The 17,707-nt window shown below is 53.6% G+C and overlaps 1 protein-coding gene across 1 annotated transcript; it reads right to left on the minus strand.

Annotated features, from left to right (window-relative positions):
- Window positions 1-939: 939 nt before the first annotated feature.
- KRT7 (keratin 7) lies at window positions 940-15,004 on the minus strand. Its single transcript, XM_003405028.4, has 9 exons — window positions 14,578-15,004; window positions 12,574-12,785; window positions 10,506-10,566; window positions 9,179-9,274; window positions 7,415-7,579; window positions 6,178-6,303; window positions 4,323-4,543; window positions 1,628-1,662; window positions 940-1,257 (listed from the first exon to the last, which is right to left on the minus strand). The coding sequence occupies exons 1-9, from the start codon at window positions 14,899-14,901 to the stop codon at window positions 1,106-1,108; spliced, it is 1,392 nt and encodes a 463-aa protein (XP_003405076.3). The 5' UTR covers window positions 14,902-15,004; the 3' UTR covers window positions 940-1,105.
- Window positions 15,005-17,707: the final 2,703 nt, after the last annotated feature.

Below are 17,707 nucleotides of genomic sequence, written 5' to 3' on the forward strand. Positions count from 1 at the left end.
CGTTCACCCTCAAACCAACTCCCCTAGACAACGCATACATGCCACCACCACCCTGGGGGGGGCGGGTCCCAGACCCAGAGACCTCCTATACCTCCTCCTCTGGTACCGCTCATATGTGTTACTTCCCATCAGGGGTGGAGATCTCCAGGCACAGACCCTGACACAAAAACACCCTGCACACTCCCACACAGACCCCACATCAGGGGCCCTGACAGATGGTTACCCCCATCATGCAGACTTAACCCACAGGTGCCCCCTCCCAGGGATCCAGACCCACAGCTCATCCTTCTGCCCAAGAATCCAGGCACACAGCCCCTACCAGGTATCTAGGCTGGGACCCCTCACCCTTCCCTCCTCTCATACACACAGATATCCTCCCCCCGCCCTCACCCCCACAGAATCTCAGACACAGGCCCCTCCAGGGACTCAAACACTCACACTGCTTAGGGGCCCAGGGCCTGGCCTGCCTTTGAGCTCTGGCCAAGTCAGCACCAGGAAAGGCTGCAGGTAGCTGGACTGAGAGTTGGCTTATCTACCTGAAACCCAGGCCTCAGACAGCTGAATATTTGTGGCCTTCTCACCACCTAAGGAATGTATTCTGTCAACACAGGGCAGGGAGGGGAGCTGGTGTCCAAACTACCCTCCCACCCCTTAGCAGGAGAGGACTCTGGTGCCCACTTCCTGCCAGAGCCAGAATTTCGCTGTGGCATTTCTGAATTTGTCCTGAGAGGAATTGGAATTGGTCACAGTCCTGGGAAGCGGCCGAGTGCTCACACTGGATAAGAGCCCAGTCCCTTAGTGCAACACCCCCTGCCCCCATATTATCAGTGTGCTTTCCCAGCCTCCTGCACAAGAGGCTTCCTACTCATCATGGCAGAGGCCTGGCACCTCTAGTCCCCCTGCCCTCCCCTAATGAACCAGGACACCAGGCACCAGGCATGGCATTCACCCAAGCCTCAGAAAGAGGCTGCTTTATTGGAAGCAATTCTGACATCATTTTTGCAGACAGTCTCAAAGTCTTGAGATCAGGGATGGGAGACAGGAATGGAAGTCCTGCTGTAACTGTGGAGGGAGGTTGGAACAGGGGCCTTTCCACCTCCAGTGCTTAGTTGTGGGCACTCCTGTGGGTGGTCTTGTGGGAAACAACTCTCAGGGTCCTAGGCCTCCCACCACTTGAGAAGCTCAGGGCATTGCTGCCCATGGTTCCCCCGAAGGTCAGCCCACCACCACCACCACTGCCAACAGTATTCACCACCGCTGGGAGAGAAGGGAGGAGGGTTGTCAGCAAGGCCTACCACCAAGGACCCCATCCCTCACCCACTTCCACCCTTCTGCTGCAGCTGCTGTTACCTGTCACCCCAGCCTCTTCTCCCACCTCCCTCCATCAGCCAACCCAAAATGGGCCTCTGACGGTGGTAGGGGCTGCTCCACAGGTGCGCCCTACCCCCCCGCCCCCCGGCCCTCTTGCACCTGGTTCCCTAAGTGATTGAGCCAGGCTGGATGTGAGCTCCAGGGGACCCACCGGAAGCTTTTGGTGAGGGGGAAGAGGTTGGGAAGGTTGCCTATGAGCCAGCCTAGCCTAGCCTGCACAGGGCATGCTTCCCCTGTGCCACAGCCAAGTACTTACAGATGTTCACAGCTCCCACTCCATCACCGGCCAACCTGGGGGCAGAGGAGAGACCCATGAAAGCAGCTTTTTCCTCAGTGCCGGAGGGTAGCATTCCCAGTCACCCTCCTTCCAGGCCCCAGGGGGGACCTGCATTCTTTTCTCTCTGTCCCACACTTCCTGCCTTCCTTTGGCTTTGTTGCAAAACAAGCCTGGAGGAGTGGAAGGGACCGGCTACATGACCTTGGGCAGCATCTCCATCACCTTGCGTAAACTGAGCCTGACTATAGTACCAACCTCAGAGTGCTGTTCGTGAGGGTTAAATAACATAATTTACCTAAAGTCCTGGGCACACCAAAACTAAACCAAACCCACTGCCGTCATTAAGTGGATTCTGACTCATGGTGACCCTATAGGACAGAGTAGAATTGCACCACAAGGTTTCTACGGAGCTGTTGGTGGATTTGAACCGCCAGCCTTTTGGATAGCAGTTGAGCTCTTAACCACTGCATCACCAGGGCACACAATATTCTGTAAATGGTAGCTGCCATTATGATTATTTATGTAGAAGGCTGCCTTCCCTAACCAGATCATAAAAGTCCTCTGTGACTTATTGATTTCTGTATCTCCCCCAGCTCCTAGCATGAGGCCTGGCACGTAACAATTACTTGTTGTTGTTGAAATAATTAGTGAATTGTTGACTGATTGAATTTGGCTCTAGCTAGGCCTGAGGAGGGAGGGGGTAGGTAGGTGGGGTAGCAGGGAAATTAAAAATCCATTTAAGACAGCTGGGTGTGTGTTTTGTGACTCACTCCCTCACTGTTACCAAGCCCTTGGCCTTGGGGATCAGTTTGGCAGCTGGGTGCAGGGCTGACTTAGGTGGAGGGAATGACCTCAGCATCACAGAGACCAGGAAAGAGGCCAGGCAAAGGCCAAGGGAAAGAGATGGGTACGCTGGGAAGCTTCCAGGTGCCTTGTCCGAATAGCCCCAGCAAGTGCTGGCTGTTGTGGGTGGGGAGAGGGAGCCAGGTTGCTATCAGGAATTGCATGCAAGAGTTTCTGGTGCAAAAGCTACAGAGATCTCAGAAGGAAGGGACCTGAATGTCCAAGGCTCTGGTGGTTTGGGTCATTTTTCTTTTCTAATTCTAAATAAATATTTATTTTCACGCCTAATTTGATATTTGGGATTGTATATTCTTAAAGAAGGCTACCCAAGTTGTATGAACTTCAGGTCCACAAACCTTGGATCTGACCCTGGGGAAGACTGAGTGGGTTATCCATCTCCATGGCCCCAAAGGAGTGGGAAGGGGAGGGCCTCCCCTCGGAGAGCCAGAAAACAAGCCCTGATGACAGCAATCTGGACTGAAAATAGGCTCTCAGAAATGGATGTCTCCACTTGCTGTGTGTCGCTTGCTCTCTCTGAGCTTCAGTCCCCTCAGCTGCCCTTGGTGCAGGAGATGGTGGACCAGGCTCCACCCACTCTAAAGTCCCCCCCTCCCCCTGCTCTGACTCCTATGAGGAAAAGAGGCCCAGAGAAAGTAGGGGCCCTACACCCATGGTGGGACTGCTGGGTGGGCTCTGAGGCTGCCCTGCACCCCAGCTCAGCTGCACTAGCAGAGACCCCTTCTCTTCCTGCCTCTAATTCCCCCACTCTCATCCCACTGCCATGGGCTCCACAAGCTGCCAGGTTTCTTCTCTCCCTCCTCCCAGCATCCAGGCACCCTGCCCCCAGGCTCCCTCCTTCTCCAATTCCTTCCCCTCCACTATATCCATCCCCTACCCCTCAGGAAGGATGTTCGGAACAGAAAATGTTCTTTGTACACTCGGCATTTTACAAATGAGAGTTACTGGTCTCTGGGTGCTTCCTATGCAGAGGTTTGATCTCCTCAACTGCCCTGCAAGCTCCCTGAGGGCAGAAGCGTATCTTCCATGTTATCTATCTCCACATTGGGTTTCAACAAGCCATGCCTTGACAGTCCTACTTCCAAGTCTTTGCCCACACTGTTCCCTCCCACCCTCTCCAAATCCTAACCTTCCCCCAATGCCAACCTTCCCCGAAACAGCAACTTGAAAGCTTCGTCTGTTGACTGAATGAATCACCCAGTCCATCAATATGAGAATAAAGACCCAAAGTATGTGCCATGTCTTTTGTGAAGAACTCTCTATAAGACTAACCTGCCCTAGCCTCCTGTCTGGCTTCAGGTGAGTATGCAAACATCCTTGGGTCAGAGGGAAATTAACCTCCTCCACCACCTTCGGGCACTACTACATGATCTAGCACTTACATGTAGTGAGAAGCAGCCTGGTATCACTGAGAATGCCTGGACTAGAAATCAGCAGACCTTGACTGCACTCTTAATTAACAACCTGAACCTCAGTTTTCTCCTCTGTCCACTAGAGAATCAATAATACCTGATCTGCTTATCTGAATGTGTTCTGAGGATCAAATAAGATGACCCTGCTAATGGCCACACACAAGAAGGGACTGTTGATACTTCAACTTCTGCACTAAGCTTTACCTACGCGGTCTTTCCTTCTAGAAGGTCATCTCATTGAGGGCAAAGAAGCAAGCATCAGCTCCGCCCTCCCGCACCTCCCACTCCCAATGTCCTTCAGAAGGAGAAGCACACAGAAAATGCCTACTGATGGATGAATGTCAAGCCCCAGGCTCCACTGAGCCCCAGAAGGAGACCTGTTCCAGCTTTCTTTTCCTCACCGGCTCTCCTCGCCCTCCAGCAGCTTGCGGTAGGTTGCAATCTCGATGTCCAGGGCCAGCTTGATGTTCATCAGCTCCTGGTACTCACGTAGCTGCCGCGCCATGTCCTGCTTGGCTCGCTGCAGGGCAGCCTCCAGCTCCTCCTGTTTGGCGCGTGCGTCCTTGAGCGCCAGTTCCCCATTCTCCTCGGCCTCGGCGATGGCCGCCTCCAACTTGGCGCGCTGTGGACAGTGGTGGAGCTGTGAGCCAGGGAGCAGGGTTCACCCCCCAGTGTTTTCCTGCCTCCCATCCTGCAGCAAACACCTGGACAACCTGCTTAAGGTGGTTCCCCTGGCACGAGCCTACTTCCCCAAGCACCAGGGAACCTCAAGGGTCAAAAACATGGGTTTTGATGCCTGATGGATTCCAATTCTGGCCTAGCCACATAATAGTTATGTACCTCAGATGAGTCACTTAGCCATCCTGAGCCAAAATCTCCTCTCTTCTAAGATAGTAAATAAGAGCATCTACCTCATAGGGATATTGCAAGGATTAAATGAGGTAATATATACACGAAGTCCCTGGCACACAGTAAGTGCTTAATAAATGCTATTTATTATGAGTTACAAATGTCCCCTTCCAACGCCCAGCCCTCAGCTGCAGGAGCTCCAAGGCCATTCACTATTTAGTTCTCCTCCCCCCTCCCGCCCTGGAGGCTGGCACGTTCCACAGGATGACTCATGGCCCTGCATCTGCACCAGGAGGAAGCCTCAGCCCTCCTGTAAACAGGCCTCCAGGGCTCTCAGGGGAGGATGGCTCTGAAAATCACCCTACATCCATCCCACCAGCTTTGCAAGGCTGCTGCACGTGCCACCTGCTCAGGCTTAGCTGCCCCATCCACACTCATGCCTCCGCCAGGACTTGAGGACCCTTCCCTATCAACACCCCCAGCCCAACTTCCAGCAAAGCACATCCTTCTTGTTGGTCTCTCATCCAGGACCTGTGCCCCAACTGTGTGGCAGGTGCTGGAAGAGAGGAACAGTGAGCTTGACAGACAGGGTTCCTGCTCTCAGGGCATCAATGACTTCATTCATAAGACTCAGGACTCAGGACTTCATTCATGTTCACCCAGTGACAGGTGCTTCAAAGGACTTCAGACAGGCTACTGAGATAGTGGCTGAGTGGTTGAGGAAGCCATCTCTGAGACAGGGTCTTTTGTCCTACAGCCCAGAGAAAAGGAAGAGGCAACCACGTCAAGAGCTGGGAGAAACACAGCCCAGGGAGAATGAAAGGAATACGAAGTCCAAAGTTCTCGAAGCATGAACACACTTGGCGAACACAAGATATAGGAAGCGGACCTGTGTGGCTGGAGCATCATGAGGGAGAGGAATGGTGGGAAGTCAGGCTGGTAGGTGGGAAGGGACCTGTGAGCCATGGTAAGGATTTTTGCTGGCTTCTGTCTCCCTCTCTGCCCCACACTGTGAGCTCCCGGATATGGCATCTTGCACCCAGAGCTACATATAAGAAGAGTGCTCAGCACCAACTTGGTGACTAACGGTAGTTCTTCTCTGGCCAGCCAGCCAGAGGCTCCCTGACAGCCTTTCTGCCCAGCCAGGACTGCTCTCCTCCCAAGGTGGGCCAAAGGGCTGGTTGGGAAACATTCTGCTCATACCACAGGACACATTCCTCCCCTCTTGTCAATATCCCACAAGCAGGCCTGAGACTTTCAAGCTGTACCAGCCAGGGCCCAGCGGGGGCCAGGCCTGACCCCCCTCAGACCCAGCCTCCTGCTCCTCAGTCCTGAGTTGGCCTCAGCTGGCTGCCCTACTCAGGTCCCTAGAAGCAGGGAGGAGCAAGGAGGAGAGTATGTCCCCACCTGGTTCTTGATGTTGTCAGTCTCAGCCTGCAGCCTCTGGATGGCCCGGTTCATGTCTGCAATCTCATTTCTGGTGTTTCGGAGGTCATCCCCATGTTTCCCAGCCTGGGCCTGGAGGGTCTCCAACTGTAGGGGCCGTGTAGAGAGGTACAGCAGGGATGGGCAATGGTTACAAGTGACTCCTCTCTCTGCCCATCCAAGGAAGCCCTTGTTCTGAGTGACAGGCCTTTCTGGCTTCTACTTTCAGGGAGAGACCCTCAGACTCCAAGCAATCTTTACCCAACTCCAGGATGCCAGACTATTGGGCAATGGAGTGGGAAAGGGGCTCAGTCTCCTCCCAGGCAGGGCAGGGAGGGCAGAGAAGGCTCTTTCCACTCCCGTCATGCCCTAGCGCTGAAGAATCACTGAAAGTCTGAGATCCTCACTTGTTAAACAATGCCCTCATCAGTACAACCCATTTCACAGATGAGGAGAGTGAGGCCCAGAAAAGAGAAGGCATTGTCCCAGAGTCATACAGTTAATCAATATCAGAATTAGGGCCTGAGCCCAGGTCTCCTTGTTGGCATACCTGTGTTCTCACCTGTGCACATGGATGACTCCTGACCTCTCCGCAGAGACTTCCCTCTACACCAGTTTTAACCCTGCCTCAGGATCCCCTCCTCCAGGAACACTTCCTGGGTCTACCCCCACGCCACCTGCACATTCCCTCAGCACCTGCACGATCAGCGGTCTGCCTCCACGCTGTATGTGTAATGATTAAACCTCCCAATTGTAGAGGCCAAGGACCTAGCATCTAGTCTCTGCTCTTCTATCTACTAGCTGTGTGGAGTTAGGCAAATTACTAAGCCTCTCTGTGCCTCAGTTTCTACATCTGTAAAATAGAGATAATAACAGTACCTACCAAAAAGGGCTGTTTTATGGATTAAATGTGTTAATGCAATAAAACAAATTGAAAACATTGCCTAGCACTATGCAAGTACTTGACAAATGTTAGCTATAACAATCATTAATCCACATCTATTTCCTCTGCCCTGTTCTTCCACGAGGGCAAGGACCTGGCCTTCTCATCCTCTTCTTCCCAGAGCACCAGAGAGCACCACGGACTTAGCCACTGGTGCCTGACAGAACACGGGGACCCCAGGCCCTAAAGGGCTTGAGACAAGGTAAGGATAAGGCAAGAACACTGCCACTGAAGGTCCTGCCTGGAGGAGAAAGATACACCCCAATGGTCACACACCTTAGTCTGGTAGGAAGCCTCGGCCTCAGCCTGGCTACGGTTGGCCATCTCCTCGTACTGGGCCTTGACCTCGGCGATGATGCCATCCAGGTCCAGGGAGCGGCTGTTGTCCATGGACAGCACCACGGATGTGTCTGAGATCTGGGCCCGCAGCTCTGTCAATTCCTGTAGGGACCAGACAGAACATTGGGACCTCGGGTGTGATCCATCCTGGTTCCCACCCCTGCTCTGGGATTCCCCACATAAAACAGAAGAAGAAAGAAAAAGAAAGGAGATACTGGAGTGGGCATGAGTCTGATAGGATTCAAGGGGATAAAGCAAGTGACAGAGCATAGTGAGCTGCAAGGGCTACAGCTGTGAGATGCTGTGGGGTCCACCCTTTGTTGTGAAGGGGCCAGTGGGGATAGGTGAAATAAATTATATTTCATCCTATAATAGGACACTCTACAGCCTCTAAAAATGATGATATAGTTGTATTTACTGTCAGAGAAATATGGCCATGTTATACCTTTAAACAAAGAAATTATGACTCTATTTTTATTTAAAAATATATATATATTTCCACAACTATATGTATATATATGCACAGAAAATGTCTGGAAAGGTAGGTATCAAAATATTAACATTGGGTATAGGTGATGTTTTCAATTTTATGCTTCATTTAATTTTCTGGATTTTTTGCAATGATTATGTATTATTTTCATAAAGAGAAAAAAATAATTACATACATAACATTCCTGTGTGTGTTTGTGTGTGTATATATATATAAAACATGCTTATATAATAAGCTTATATATGTAGTATGTCATAAACATACAAAAACCCTCCACTGAGATTAGAAGCGCTGGAAATGAGCCTCAAGGATTCAGTCCCTGAAATGAACACACGTGTGGAAATTCACTGAGGGCTGATGAAAACTATAGGTTCAGAAAAAAGACTAGACTGAGGAGAACTGAGAACTGGTCTGCAATTAGTATCATATGCTAATTATGTCCCACCAGCTCCTGCCACCCTATCTTCAGCTTAAAGCCAGAGACTCACACTGAGGAGAAAGGAGAGGCTTTAAATCTCTGAGGCAGAAAAGGAGTTGGAAGCCCAGGGCAGGGTAAAGGTAGGAGGAAGATAACAGGATAGGAGGGGAGGACAGAGACAGTGTTTTGGCTGGTAGGTGGCCACTTACCCAGTTCCTCTGGTGCAAACTGTCAGTCACTCCAGACTGCCCTGACTTGGTGCCCCTTCCCGCCCCACTCAGCCCACCTTTGAACCCTGTCACAGCCTAAGATCCCCTGACCTCCTCTGGTTCCTTTCGGTCCCTCCCAATCCCCTTTCCTGACAAATGCTGCTTTGGTCATCCCATGTCTCTGGAAGGCCATTCCTGGCTGACCTCACCCTGCTCTACTACCCCAAGCTCCTCCTGACACTCTAGCCCACCATGGATCCCTGAGTCCAGGATAACTGAATAACCAGTCAGTTGCCAAGGAGTCAACCACGTGTGTCAGAGTAGAACTATGCTCCATAGGGTTTTCAATGGCTGATTTTTCAGAAGTAGATCAACAGGGCTTTCTTCCAAGGAGCCTCTGGGTAGACATGAATCTCCAACCTTTCAGTTAGCAGCTGAGTGTGTTAACTGTAACACCCAGGGAAGAGCAGGATAAATACCACACCCCCAAAACACACACACTTAGATTAGCCCAGAGGCAGAGGGCTGGACCAGACAGCTGCCTGATTGGGACACCACATGTCTCACACCCTGGAGGTCCTCACCGTCTCGTAGATGGTCTTAAGGAAGTTGATCTCATCATTAAGGGCATCAACCTTGGCCTCCAACTCCACTTTGTTCATGTAGGCAGCATCCACGTCCTGGGAGGTGTGGGTGAAGGAGTGGGAGAAGGGGACAGAGGGTCACTACGTCCTCACACACGGAACATTCAGTAGGGTAGGAGGAAGCCAGTACTGTCCAACCCATAAGGCCAAAAACCATGGCCCGTCACACCCAGTTTTCACAGGCTGCCTGACATGGCCTCAATTAGAAGTTTCCTGCACTGGGCTCTCCAGGCTGTGTGATTGGCCTCATCTCTGTGCATTCCCAGGACTGAGGTGCTTTCTCAACATGGGTAGTCCAGGGCAGCCTGAAGCCCCAGATGTAGCACTGGCTAGTTGCTAAAACTTTTCATGGTTTGGACACACTCCTGGCTCCACCACCTACTAGCTGTGTGACCTTGAACAAATCACTTTAACTCCGTGAACCTCAACTTCTCATCAGGAAAATGAGTGAGCACAAAATTATTGAGACTCCAGAACACCACTTCTAGAGATGACAGATTCCAGGCCTGAGGTTTAATTAGCAGTGTGGGTGATTCTGATGCAGGTGGGCCCCAGATCACACTTTAAACACCACAGGTCAAGATGATGTCTGGGGCCTCTTCTGGCTATACTTTCCAATAGCTAAACTCCTTGAGGGCAGGGCCCACAGTTACCTATTGCCGAGTCTCCAAGGGCCCCGAGCCCCAGGACAGACTATATTTCTGTAGATGGGTCTGGAGCACCAAGCTGCTCAGTGAGTGTGTGTTAAATCAGAATCTCAAAGGACGTCTAGTTCAAGCTCGTCTAAAACACTCCTAAGGCCTTCCAAGGTGGGCTTGTGTATCTCCAGTGACAGCAGCTCACTGTGCCTTGAGGCAGCCCATTCCATTCATTCAGCAAATAGTTCAGGCGGTCCACGGGCCACCTAGTCTGTAATGGAATGTTCTGACTAAGAGAGAGTACTTCCTTATTTGGGGTTGAAATCTTCCTTAAAACTTTCATCCTTTGGTCTTAGTTCTACCCCCTGAGGGCTCAAAATCCAGTGCAGTCACTCACCAGACACACACACACACACACACACACACACGCATGCACGCGCGCGCACACACGGAGGACAGAGTGTGCTGTAAGGGCGTGGCTTCTAGACTCCACCCTCTTGACGCCCATCACTCCCCTCTGGCAGAGCCCAGGCCAGACCTTGACCACAGGTCCCCATTGCTGTTCAGATGAGAGTGCAGTGTGGCCCATATCCCATGTGTTTTCAGCCCCAGCCTGTCTGCGACCTCACCTTCTTCAGCACCACAAACTCATTCTCAGCAGCCGTGCGACAGTTGATTTCATCTTCGTACCTGAAGTAGAGGAGGGGACATGGTGTTGGGGTGGATTTACCTGCACCCCCTTTGACACCCAGAGTGAAAACCTGCCCTGCACCTCCTTCACAGGTGTCAGGCTAAGAACCCAATTTCCCTGACTTTCCCATTGGCTGTTCCTAGGCTTTGAGTCTTGGCATAGGACAGGGTGGGGAGGATGGCAGGGAACATATGTGAATCAAAGGACAAAGGCTGCATATACTAAGGGAGGGACAACAAGTAATACTAGCCACACTTAGGGCCTGCACTAGGACATGCTTCCCACACACCACCTCATTTTATCCTTACAGCCATCCTCTAAGGACAGCCTGTGATTACCCAAGAAGGGACCAAGGCACACGTCGCTAAGCTAAGTGCCAAATCCCTGACTTGAGCCCTAGCAGTCTGACCCCAGAGCCTATGCCTTAACCACTGCCTATCACTTCCTACTGAGGGGTGAGCGAGAGGTCTGAAGGGCAAGAACCCTGGAGCATCAGGAAGTCCAGGAAGAACCAGGTCACAGTTAGATGGCCTATTCCCCACCCTTACTCCCACAGCCCCCCATCCCTCTTCCTCTACAGAGCCAGCCACTGACCCACAGGAGGACCTCAGCAAAACAGGGCACAGAGGAAGAGAGGGCATTGGACTAACCCAGAGTTTATCTGAAGACTTCGAAAAAGGTGTCAGAAGTGAGAAGTCAGCCATGCCCAAGAGGTGCTAGGAAGCAGCAGGAGCAGCCTGGGCCAGACATGGTGGGGACCAGGGTACCCAGACAGGCAGGGCCCCTCCAGAACCCAGACTTGGGGTGAGAGATGCCCACACCCCCAAAGCCACACTCCCTCAGGTTCTATAGAATAAAATGGAAACATCTGCCTGGCTGTCTGTCCACCCATGCCTCTACGATGCCCTGCCAGACCCAGAGGGTGCAGGGTTGGATTCGCTGAGCAGGTGTACACCAGGGCCCCTCCCTGCACCCCCTTCATGCTTCTTTTAGGGTTTTGGGGGTGAGGGGAGTGTGTGTGTGTGTGTGTGTGTACCTATCCATGCACACATGTATGGTACCTGGCAACAGGGGCGTACTGGTTGTCCCAGGCCTTTTCTGCCCTGCACCTGTCTGGTTCCACCTGCTGTGGGATTAATCATATTGACTTTTGCCTTAGGGGAGCAGGGGGAGGGGGGACACCCTGGCAGAGGTCTTGTTTGCTCTCCTCCAGTCTGAGCTGGTATACCTCTCACACTCAGTCACGCACCCCCAGGCAGAGCATGACGTGCCAGGGTTGGGTGGAGCCCAAGCCTCAGGCTTTGGTTTCTATTCAATAAGAAAGGCACTCAGCAGGTACCTCAAAGGCCTCTTTTGGAAAACCCCAGCCTTCCAGCTCCTCTACTCTCTGCCCCTCCTCACAGCCTCCTTTCTGGTCCCTGCCCTGAAGAGACTCAGGCTCAGACTCTGCAATCCCTCCCATCACTCACAGGACCATTCTCCCTCCTTGCTTCCTTCCTTTCAAGTCTGCTCCCTGTAGCCTTCTGGGAGTCAGGAACCCAAAATTCAAGCCCAGCTCTCCCTCTCACTTGCTATGTTCTCTCCATCAAGTCCCTGAACCTCTTTGCTCTCTAATTCTTCATCCGAACAATATGGAGTTGTTCTAGAATTATCTGTGAGGGTTGTGCCAGTTCTGAAGCACATCTATCATAGGGCACTTTCTGCCCTATCCTCTCTTGGGGTCTTGGTCATGTGCCCAATGGGAACAGTGAAGTTCAGGGCTGGGCTGAGACCATTCACTGGGATTAAGTCAGGAGAAAAGACCAGAATTAACTGGAAATAACCCCGAAGGACAAAGAAGTGGGAGAGGAGGAGTCAGGGAATGTGTTAGGAAAGACCTGTCCTTCAGGGAGTTATTGTACTGAGCAGTTGGCCTCTGACCCCTGGCCCAGAGGGGACTTGCAGAAGCGGTGCAATGGCCCAGGGGCAGGGGCCCCTGCCCCGCAGGTTACACTGGGGGACATTACTTATTCTTGAAGTCTTCCACGACGTCCTGCGTGTTCCTCAGCTCCAGCTCCAAGCGCCCCCCATCTACCTGCAGCACCTCAAGCTGCCGCCGAAGGGCAGCAATCTGGGCCTCAAAGATGCCCGGGAGGTGGCTGCTCTTGGCTGACTTCTGCTTCTGCAGCAGTGCCCACTTGGTCTCCAGCAGCTTGTTCTGCTGCTCCAGGAACCGCACCTACAAGGGACATAGAATGGGAACTCATGAGGGGCCCAATGGCACCCCCCACCGCGGAGCTGGGAAGGGCCTCCAGCCACCCAGCTGAGCCTATGTTCCCACTGGCTATTCGCCTGACACCAGTTCCCAGCCCTTGCCCCTCTCCTCCAGGAAGCCCACCCTAAATAAGTCTCTCTTCCACGACTCTTTCTCAAGTGTCCCAGAGCGTAACCCAGGGACTAGTCCTGCCTAGTTCACAATGTACTTCTGGTGCCTGGCTCTCAAAAAAATGTGCTTGAGAGTCTCCTCCCTCCTTCGCTCCCATCGTGTTACGGTACCCTTCTCTACCTCCCTCTCTGAGGGCTGCCCTCTTCATATCTGTGTCCTCAGCTGACAAGGCCTGTCTCTCCCCTCAGGCTGGGAACTCATCTCTTCCCTCGTCTGTATCCTTTCGTTCCTTCCCCTTTCCTCCGTGGAGGCCTCAGGACAGGGCTCTGTGTAAAATGTAAAACGAGCACCCACTATGTGGCCAGCCCTCTGCCAGCCCTGGGGCCCAGAAAGGCCCTTAGAAGCACCCACTGTGGCTGGGAGTAGGAGGCAAGAGTAGCCATCTCAAAGCCCAGGACCTGGGGACTGGAGAAGTAAGATAGTGCGGCTCAGTGACAGGTGGAGTCTAGGCCTGGATGGCCTGGCTTCAGGGGACACTGGAGGATGTGTACAGTCTGAATGATAAAGGAGAGGAGGACTCTCAGGGTGGGATGATGGAAGGGAAAGAGTCAGGGAGGTGCACAAAATCAGAAGACGCAAAGCCTGGTCTAAGCTAGTGGGAGGGAGCTCTGGCCAGAGGGGCCCAATTGGGCCAGTCCTTAGTTCCTGAGTCCAGCTATGCCCACCTTGCCCCCACCCCTTCCAGGCCCACCAGTCATCTGCCCCATGGGTGGGGCCGATGTGAGGCAGGGGCAAATAGCCAGGAGAAACGCCTCCCCAGGGTCCCTCAGTGCCACCTCCCCGTTCCCAACTGAGCTATCTCCAAGAACAGGTGTGTAACCTCACTTCCTGCCACCAAACAGAGGCTCAAGGACCAGGTAGGTGGGGCAGGTGAGACCAGGAGCCTCCCTCCCTCCAGCCCTTTATTTCTGTCATCTACCTCAGCATGGGCAGCATCTGAGGGAGGCGAGGATCTCAGCAGCTGAGAGGGGCATGTCACTTCCCACCCCATCCCTGACTCCACCCAGCACCCTCAGGAGAAGGGATCTAGAAAGAGAGCTCCTGGTCCTGTCCTCTGGAGCTCCCAGCCTGAAACTGGTGATGCAGCTGCCCCCAGTAGCCCCAGCGGATCACAGACACAGCCAGCCTGGGCAGCTGGACAGATCTCACCCTCACGCTCTGGGAGAAAAACCAAACCCATTGCTGTCCAGCAACCCTGTAGGGCAGAGTAGAACTTCCCCATAGGGTTTCCAAGGCTGTGACCTTTAGGAAAGCAGACTGCCACATCTTTCTCGGTGGGTTCAAACCGCCAACTTCTCAGTTAGCGCAGCCGAGCGCTTAACCACTGCGCCACCACAGTTTCTCTCTGGCAGGAAAGGGAGGGGCGGTTGGGGCAGCTTGCTGGAGGAGAGGGCTTGGATCCAGAGGTGGGCAAAATAGCGTCAGGGTTAGTGGGCCGGGAGCAGGACTTGAGAAGGCATCCCCCGATATTGGCAGAAAAGAGGAAACGGGCAAGTCTCCCAGCGCCTAGCCAGTGTGCCAGCAGGGTTTGGGTGGCTGGTGTGGCCTGGAGCATGGCTCGGGGCAGTATCCGTGCAGGGCTCACCTTGTCGATAAAGGAAGCGAACTTGTCGTTCAGGGTCTTAATCTGCTCGCGCTCCTCCTGGCGCACCTGCTGGATGGAGGGGTCGATGTCCACAGTCAGCGGGGCCAGCAGGCTCTGATTGACGGTGACCTCGCGGATGCCGGCGCTCACTGGTCCTCCGTAGGCGGAGTGCAGAGTAACGCGCGGCCGCGAGGCGCTCAGACCGTACAGGCTGCTGTTGCCGAAGCCCCCGGGGCGCGCGGAGCTCAGGCGCACCTGGGCGCCACGGCCGGGCAAGGCGGCGGAGCGCGAGCTGAAGACCTGGGAGCCGAAGTGGACTGACATAGCGGCTACGCCGGCTGGACAGAGCAGCAGGCAAGGCGCAGCGGCAACTCTTTGACCTCCGGTGTACTCGGCCTCTTTTATCCGCTGGGCCGGGCGGATCAGCTTACACAGGTAGGGGCGGGGCTGGCCACGAGCCACCTTTCGCTGCCAGACAGATCCCTCCTGGGGCCGCATTTCCGTCCTCCGCGCCGCCCTCCTCGCCGGGGCCCAGACTTTCAGTCCAAGCAAGAGCGGTCCGAAGCGGGGAGGGAGGGTGCGGCTGACGTAGACCCCTAGGCCCCCAGATGCAGGCAGGCGCCGGAAGCTGAGAAGGGCTCAGTCAGGGAAAGCTTCCCAAAGGAGGCTTGAGCAAGGTATGAAGAACATCCAAATTCCTGAGGCCAGAACAGGGAGACCAAAGGGTAAGAGACAGGGGCGGGGGGGTGGGGGGGACAAAAAAGTTTCAGTCCTGGGAGTCAGCTCCCCCAGCAGCTGAAAGCCAAAACGGCATCCCTCATCCCCACCCCAACCTTCCAAAACCAGCTCCTCCTCCAGAGATCAGCTCAGGTCTTGAATAATCTGACCCCAGGATGTGCCAGACCTCGGTGAGAGGCTGCTTGAGCTTGGCCAAGCTGGTCTCCCTGACCACATCCCCCCACCTCATTCCACGCTGAGTGGGGCATGGCCTGACTTCTGGCCCACTCCAATAGGCAACTGAAGCCAATGGGAATGGTTACCTTGGGCCTATGCTTCCCCAACCCACCCCAACTCACACCCCTGCCCACCTATTTTATTTGCCCCTGTAGAGAAAGGGGACACCTTTGTGTATTTGTGACACTTCTGTGTACACAGCTGTGAGTCATTGGACTTTGCATAGGCATATATGCATGCATGTCTGTATACATACTTACAGAAGTGGGAGTCTGTGTACGTGTGCCTGGGAGGAGGGTCTGTGGATATATAATTGCACGTTTGTATGCATATCTGTGTGCTACCTGTTCTGTCAATTCTGACTCCTAGTGACCCCATGTGTTACACTGTAGAATTGCTCCATAGGGTTTTCTTGGCTGTAATCTTTATGGAAGCAGATCACCAAGCCTTCTTCCGAAACACCACTGGGTGTGTTCGAACCACTAACCTTTAAGTTGGTAGCTGCTTGTGTGATCCTTTCTGTGTGCCTGTGCTTGTATTTGCACTCAAACACTCCTCCCCATCCCCCCAGCTCTGCCATTTTCCTCTTTAAGGGCCGCCAGCTCTGCCACCAAGAGTCACTCATCTACCAGACCTCCCCCACTGAAGCCACCACCAAACAATCCCCAGCAGTTTCAAACCGAGTCCAAGAGAGGGGTAAACATTGTGCTGGAACAGAACACAATGGACAGTCTTTGCTAACTGAGTGCTGGCCTCACTCCCTAGTAGCCTGGAGCCACACAGGCCACACCCCCTCCACTGCGGGCGGGGGGGGGGGGGTCAGGTTCCAAAATTCCCAGACCCTGCTCAGGGACAGCCAGAGGAGCCTTTGGAAAAGACTGCTGAAAGGCCTGTCACCTTTAGCCCACCGTTAGCCCCACCTGGATGAGCTGGACAGATTGTCACCTTAGACAAGCCCTTAGGGGAAGTCCTGGGTGGAGAAGGGTGGGGATGGAATGCCCTTCCTGGTCTGACATTTCAGTTAGACAAGAAATTACTTCCGGTGAGGCTAAACCTGTGGCAGTCGCTTCTCAGCACTCTTGGGGGAGGCCTTCCCCTCACCATTGTTTTGAGGGCAGCTCAGTCCAGAGGCAGAGGGATGCCCACGGAGACAGTGGAGTCTGCTGTGTGTGTGTAAGCATGTGTGTGCACCTGTGTGTGTGAGAGAGAGAGAGAGGAAGGGAGAAAGAGAGATTTAATCTCAAATTCTCAGGTATAGATTTCCTGGTCCTGTGATATTTGCAGTCATGGAGATTCTGCTCCAGCCACCCACACCTCCGCCCCCAGCCTCCAAGTGGGCAAAGGAGACTAATTGTTTAATTCACACACACACACACACACACACACAAATGCACCCACTCTGTGCTTACCTTTCAGGACTCCTCCTCAATCTGCTTTTCCATTCTTCCCCACATCCTCTCCCACCTTCAGCCCTCCCCCAGAATCTGTACTCTGGAGGAAGCTATGCCCTACCCATGCCAGGAATTCCTCCTCTAGAGCCTGGCCTGAGAAATCTTTGGCAAGGCACTGCCAGTGACCTGCCTTGTCACCCTGGATGCATCATTCCCCCTCCCCAGGCCACTTGTGTGGCCCTTCCACTTACCTAACACCTGGAAGGGCACAGGGGTTGTAGAGGGAGTTGAGGGAGGGATTGCAGAGAAAGGGCCTATGAGCCATGGCTTCAGCCTCCCGTTGAGCAACATTTCCCATTGCAGCCCCTGCCCACTGTCAGCCCTCAGCCTCTCCATCACCCCCCCCTTCAAGCATTCCTGGCAGCTCCAGCCCCCTCACTGTCCACCTGTCTACATTCACAGGCCAACACTGGGACCCCACTTGGTGCCAGGCAGTGTGCATAAACACCCACTGGAGGGGTTCTCAAGAAACTGTCAGCACTGATAGCCAAGGATCCCTGCCCCACAAGAGCGTGCAGTCTAGTGGTTCATCCAAACTCAGCTCCCCCCCCCCCCCAGCCCATGCCTCTGTCCATCTCCCAGAGACCACCTTATGGGATTCTGGGCAGAATCTTGAGATAAATTAATCCTACAAAGCCCTTCCCCCAGTAGTCCTTTGCCCACCCCCAAAGACTCATTCTCATCTTGTAGTATTCTGTGGCACCCCCCCCAAGCCCACACTCAAC

This window comes from Loxodonta africana, chromosome 4 (assembly GCF_030014295.1).
Source record: "Loxodonta africana isolate mLoxAfr1 chromosome 4, mLoxAfr1.hap2, whole genome shotgun sequence".
Lineage (NCBI taxonomy): Eukaryota > Metazoa > Chordata > Mammalia > Proboscidea > Elephantidae > Loxodonta > Loxodonta africana.